Here is a 6242-nt window from a genome sequence, read left to right as displayed (position 1 = left end):
GATATGTGTATTATCATTTTGTCTGTTGATTTTCAGTTTATATGATTGCCCCACTTTCTTCCACTGCATGTTTTGAAGTTACTCTCCATTATTGCTTCACTTTATATAGGCACAATGACCTTCACACGGAACCTTTACTAACACTTAGTGTATATAATTAGAGGTAAAAGAGAAGGCAGCTGCTAGCATAGGGGTTAGCCCTGCTGTCTTTGGACCCAATGGTTGCAGGTTTGACTCTCACCTTGGACTGTAATGCTTTTGAGCAAGGTACTTACATAGAATTCCTCCAGTAAAATTACCCAGCTGTATAAATGGGAGAATAATTGTAAACAGATTAACACTGTAAGTTGCTTTGGAGAAAAGCATCAGCTGAATGAATTAATGTAATCTGTATTTGGATGTGAAACTCGGAGTAGTGACTTAAATAACAGTATGTCTGTGCATTTTACGGTGGCACAGCGGGTTTGGCTGGTGCCCGCTCTGTGCTGGAGCTGGGGTTTGAGTGCTGCTTGGGATGCCTTGTGATGGACTGGTGTCCCGTCCAGGGTGTTTCCCCTCCTCCTTCAGCCTTGTGCCCTGTGTTTCCTGGATAGGCTCTGTCTTACTGTGACCCTGCTTGGGACACGTGGTTGTTGACATTGGTTGGTGTGTGTTTCATTCGAACTCTTTTTGAAAAGAATTTTGAGACAATAATGTTGCCAAGTCCTATTAATTCATTGGATTTTTATTGGCACATTTTCCAGTATCCGGACAGGCAGGGTAGAGAAAACTTGTTTAATGTAATTTTTCCCCAAAACTAGGTATTGTTACCCAATAAAAACATTTAGGTGAGTGGTCCAGTTTAGACAGAAATAACATAAATACATGATTATAGGAAATAGCATTGTGTTTCCCTGTCTTCCTATCACTTCTCAGAGATATTGCAAAATTCAATTCTTTTCTCATAAGGTAAAGGGAATTAAAGTGTAAAACTAATATTTATCTTTTCAGATGTTCAGCACAACCAAGTCATGCGAGAAAAAAGGCTTTGAATAGTAGAAACTATTTTTATCTATGAGGATGGAGGGACTGAACAATGAGGAATAGGGTAGCGATTATGAAAACATGAATATTAAATGAATACATAGTTTAGGTTCTTGAATATCCAGTTTCATAATTTGTGTTTCTGCTCAGCACAGTGTACACATTTGACTTTAGTGAGCATCACAAATAAATCAATTGCATCTACTTTTCAGCTACAGCAAATTCTGACCTTTGCCTGTGTATTTGCACTGCTTGGTGATTTTTAAAAGGCCTGTGTCCCATCAAATTAAATGAGGATATTTAGACTATATTCATCATCACTGTTTTATTGAAAAAATAAGACATACAAGAGCAATAACAACCTTACTATAACAGTATCATTTGTTATATAAAACTCCATAAAGTATATTCTGTGGTTCTCAGGGTACAGTAGGAAGAGAGAGATACAAAAACAATTGCACATGTGAAGGGGTCATTCACAGGGACAAAAGTTCCATGAGACCTTCGGCCGGCAACACAAAAAGCAGAAAAGCCTTGCAGGCAGATGGCTCAGGTGTTTCCCCTTGGGAACCCTACCAGTTTCAAAGGGCTCACTTAAGAATCCACCAGCCTTGTTGTCATCCAAAGGTCTTTCAACCCCTCAAATATACATTATTTTCCTGACAGTAAACAATAGATACAAAACGTGCCATGACTGTCTGGTACATACAGAGAATAGGTGCCGGAAAAAGATGTTGCTGAACAATATTTGCTGATGCCTGTGATTTGTTGCATGGAATCTGTTAAAACTGCCGCTGTCTTCTGTTGCATTGTTTGCATCCACTAGACTGTGGGCTTTGTCCACTTAAGCATTCCACTAATGGAAGGCCTGTGAGGACTACAGGAGTAAGGTGGCTTTAGGCCAGCCTGAACACCAAAGCCAGGTCTCAATGAAGGGACACTGCAGGAACACCTTGTGGGCTCTGGTTAATCTCGCAAAGCTTTTTTTTTTAAGCAATGGCTCCGGTCCAGTGGCATAACTGTGTCCACTGCTGGACACTCCACGGTCCACAGCCACTGTGCTGTGGTCACTACAACCAAGGCTACCCATGAAAAGGGTGCCAAAATGCCTTGAGTGGACAAGCATATGCACGTAAGAGATTTCCCTGCAGTATGGGCTGCCCATCCTCTGTGGCTAAAGTGATTTAAAACAGTGATTGTCTCCCATTTTGTACACAATGAGGTTCATCATAAAGAATGTATCAGAGAGGATGAGCGATACTGACAACAGCTTGGAAAAGAATGGAGCAAGAAATAATCCAGGAATACGGCAGGTGATCCTTTTGGGACTAATACTAAATTAATTCAATGTCAAAAACCTCTGAGAGGTGAAATATCTATATAAAAGTCAAAAACCACACTCTAGACCTTTACACATATACGGTATATTTGCTACTTGTTAGAAATTGCTCATTTTTAGTATAGAAATTATTTTACCTTTTTTCACATTTGGCTTTAATCTAACAGGCTTTCTCTAACATCTATGGTGCATTAAGAAAATAGAAAGATTAGTATTGAAGCAGTTTGAAGAAATTACACCTGTTTTTATTTTCTAATTTTTTTTTTTTTTTTTTTTTTGCTGGTTCACGTGCTGAAAGTCTTTGTGCTTCTCTACCTTCAGAAATAGTCTCCCCTTATTTGGCTTTATTTCAAAATACACATGAACATACAGAACATGTAACAGTTTGGCATCAATCCACCGTCAAAAAGCTGACAATACGTAAATTAGCGACGCTTTATCACAAACATTCATTTGCTCAGCTACATGCAACCAAGGATGTTTTTATCACAAGGCCTGTAGTCTGTCCAGCGACAGAGTTACCCCATAATGCTGCTGACTGAAGGCAGGCATGTCACCATAAATCCAGCTAGCTTCAGAGGTCTCTTTGTTAAAGCGCTGCTGGGATTTGCAGCTGGGGGAGCAGAAATTTTTAATACCTTCAAATAACATCTTCTCTTGACCAATGTGTATAGGTGATTAATCTTAGAGAGCACAGCTACCGTATAACCTCACACTGGTGGTACAAATTAACAATAAGAAGATGGGCCAAGCTGCTATAAATAAGCTCTGGTTCAGCCCCTAACTGGGACCACGGCACACTCCCTTGAATGCTCGACCATGCTTTAGGTGCCAAACCAGAATGGGATTATGCTGTGAAGAGAAGGGTGACGTCACATTACGTCTCAAGATTACAAAAAAGTGGCCCCATACTAAGAAAATAAATAAATAAAAACTTAAAAACCGTTGTCCTATTAAGAGACCAGCTCATTAACAGATTAAAAGTACATTTAAAAAGAAGAAAATAGGCATTACAACTGTTATATCACTGATAAAGTAACATGAAATCCACAATTCCAAAGGGACTTTTTGTAAGCTTCTTGACTGGTTGTCTTGGTGTAGAGTTGACATGAACGATGCCCGTTTAAGATTCTTGCCTCAGGGAGACAGCTGTGATACATGATTCTTCATGGATCACTCCTGGAACCCATAGAAGCACAGTCCGGCATGTAGTAAAAAGGATTTGGAAGACAGAAGACCCACTGTAACAACAGTGGAAAAAATTCAGGAGCTTGAACTGGCCTTTCTTTGCTTCTGTATGAGTGAACGTGCAACAAATTGAAAGAGCTACAAAGCAGATTAGCTTAAATACATACGTTAATGTGCAAAAATAGAAAACTTCTTTGGCTTTTGATGTTAGACGATAGGTTGTTGAGTATGTCATGCGTACAAACAAACACACTCTTATAAAGTGCTTTTTTTGTCGTTTTAGGTACTCTTTGCTCTTTGTACGACAAAAGGTCAACCTCTGAACATTCTATCTTTAGCAGCAACATCGATAAGGCTGATAAATCAAATGCACACTAAAACCACACCACTTAACCCATCTTATTTGTGGTGTTTAGCTGGACTGGCAATGAGACATGCCTGCTGTTTTTCAAGTTTTGACAAAGTCAGACTGTATTGCCTGCCTTATTGCTGCAAGTTTATGTCACACATACATGCATAGTGCTTTTTCCAAGAGTACATGTCAGTATTTCCCTAACTGCCAGACAATTCCACGGCCAAGGCACACACCTCAGTGCTGTGATTTCTTAAACCTTTCTTTTATCTTTTAATAGTTTTTTCCTTCAACTGTTTTATTAAAGAGAAAGACTGTTTATGTCCTACAACTACAGTACCTGTGGCAGTACCTCAGTGGTCTCGCATCACCTTGTGTTTATTTTAACTGTTACTTTTTAGCGAAAATTTCATTCTCATAACTGTGTGGTCATATTTCAGACTCTCGTCTCAACAACCTAGATTCCAGAGGCACAGTGGCCTGATTGCGGTCCAAGTCAGAGATCACGCCCGTGATTACGCCTTCGATTCCTGTGCTGCTGCCCTCGTTCTCCTCATCATCCTCGTCCGTCTCCTCTTTTTCCATCAGAGCCACCTCATTTTCATAGCAGAAGGAGTTAGAGCTGGACATGATACACTTCTTTTCTGCAAGGTCCCTTGCACTACACATTGGGGTGCTGGGCACCTCGTAGGTTCTATGGAAACGTGAATAGTCCACCTTGTAGTAGTTCTTCTCCTCAAAGAGGACAGGCTCAAATCTGTAGCCCCAGAGGATCTCCCCGGCCAAGTAGGAGCTGCGGCACTGGGTGGTCATGGCGGTAGCCTCCACCATGCCCTCCAGGATAACGACAATCTCAAACTCTGAGCTCTCCAGGTCCTGTTTACTCATATCATAAAATGGGCTGTCCTCATCGATCTCATGTACGATGGTGATTGGTGAGACCAGGAAAATGCGATCAATGCCACTGTCAAAGCCCACATCTATGTCCACTTGATCCAGTGGGATGAACTCTCCCTCGGCGGTGGTCCGGGATTTGAGAAGCTGGGCTCGAACATGGGCTTCCACCAAGTGGCTCTTGCGTAGGTTGCCCACCCGCCACATGAGGCATAACTTCCCATCACGCATGGCTATGGTGGCATTGTGACTGAATACTAGTGTCTCATTTCTCTTTTTGGGCTTGGCCATCTTGGCCATGACCGCGCCGATGATAAAGGCATCAATGATGCAACCCACAATACTCTGGAAGACTACCATGAAGACAGCAATCGGGCACTCCTCTGTCACGTAGCGGTAGCCATAGCCGATGGTTGTTTGCGTCTCAACTGAGAAAAGAAAGGCAGCTGTGAAGCTGTTGACATTAGAGACACACTTCTGGGAACTGTTCCCCAAGTCCCCGTAGAAGAGGGCTACCAGCCAGAAGATGCAGCCAAAGAACAACCAGGAGAGAACAAAAGACAGGCAAAATATGATGAGCATCCAGCGCCAGCGGACATCTACGCATGTGGTGAAGATGTCTGCTAAGTAGCGCTGACCCTTCTCAGTCATGTTGATAAACTGTACATTGCAGTGGCCGTCTTTTTTGACAAAGCGGCTCTGGGCCTGCTGCCACGTGTGTACTTTGCCGGTGCCATTGCCATAGCCGTTGGGTGCAGCCATTGTGGCCAGCTTCATGCCGTCTTCATCGGAGGACACGATGCTGTAGCGGCCAGCCCGTACGCTCCCCATTGCTTCTGCCTGGGAGGGCTGCGCCGTGTCTGCTTTGGAAAACAGTCTGAGTTTTTGAAAAAACCTTTGAAGAAACAGTTTTGAACGCTCAAGAGACCAGTACACGCAGGAAATGAGGACAACTAGATTGGGGGTGAGGGGTGGGGTATCCTTCAATGCTGTTCCCTGCCCTCTGCTCTGCTCTTGACTTTGCCAAGAAGACTGAGGGGGGGTCAGTCGTCTTTTATCTGGATGTTGAGCCACATCTGGATAATGAGCTGTAGAGAGAATGCAAACAAATCAAACAAAAAAAATTATAATGCAATAACAGGGGTGAGAACTTGCCCCAGAGTGTTACCCCATTATATCATAACAAATTTATATTCTTTACATGGTAGATTTCTAGTAATTCATCTGCTTCCTTCAGAATTGTAAAATGGTGCTGTTTTTGAGGTTTTACCTGGAAGAGATAAATCAAGTTTCAAATAGGAAAAGTAATGCATTTGGCAAAATTTAAAGTATTTCCTTCTTTTTCATATTTATCTGAATCACTGACAACTGAAATGTGCAAACTGTTCCATGTGAAAGCTTGCACTTGTAAATAGGACAAGAAATGTCATAAATTAAAATACATGC

The 6242-nt window shown here is 41.9% G+C and overlaps 1 protein-coding gene across 1 annotated transcript; it reads right to left on the bottom strand.

Moving 5' to 3' along the window:
• Positions 1-1441: 1441 nt before the first annotated feature.
• On the bottom strand, positions 1442-5876 carry LOC108922494 (inward rectifier potassium channel 2-like). Its single transcript, XM_029250712.1, has one exon. The coding sequence runs from the start codon at positions 5625-5627 to the stop codon at positions 4332-4334; it is 1296 nt and encodes a 431-aa protein (XP_029106545.1). The 5' UTR covers positions 5628-5876; the 3' UTR covers positions 1442-4331.
• Between the last annotated feature and the right edge of the window lie 366 nt (positions 5877-6242).

This window comes from Scleropages formosus, chromosome 3 (assembly GCF_900964775.1).
Source record: "Scleropages formosus chromosome 3, fSclFor1.1, whole genome shotgun sequence".
In the NCBI taxonomy this organism is placed as follows: domain Eukaryota; kingdom Metazoa; phylum Chordata; class Actinopteri; order Osteoglossiformes; family Osteoglossidae; genus Scleropages; species Scleropages formosus.
The sequence above is the reverse complement of the archived record's forward strand: the minus strand, read 5'-3'. Positions and strand labels throughout refer to the sequence as shown.

Coding starts and splice junctions, on each gene's coding strand:
- LOC108922494 (XM_029250712.1), bottom strand. CDS start 5,627: ATGGGGAGCGTACGGGCTGGCCGCTACAGCATCGTGTCCTCCGATGAA.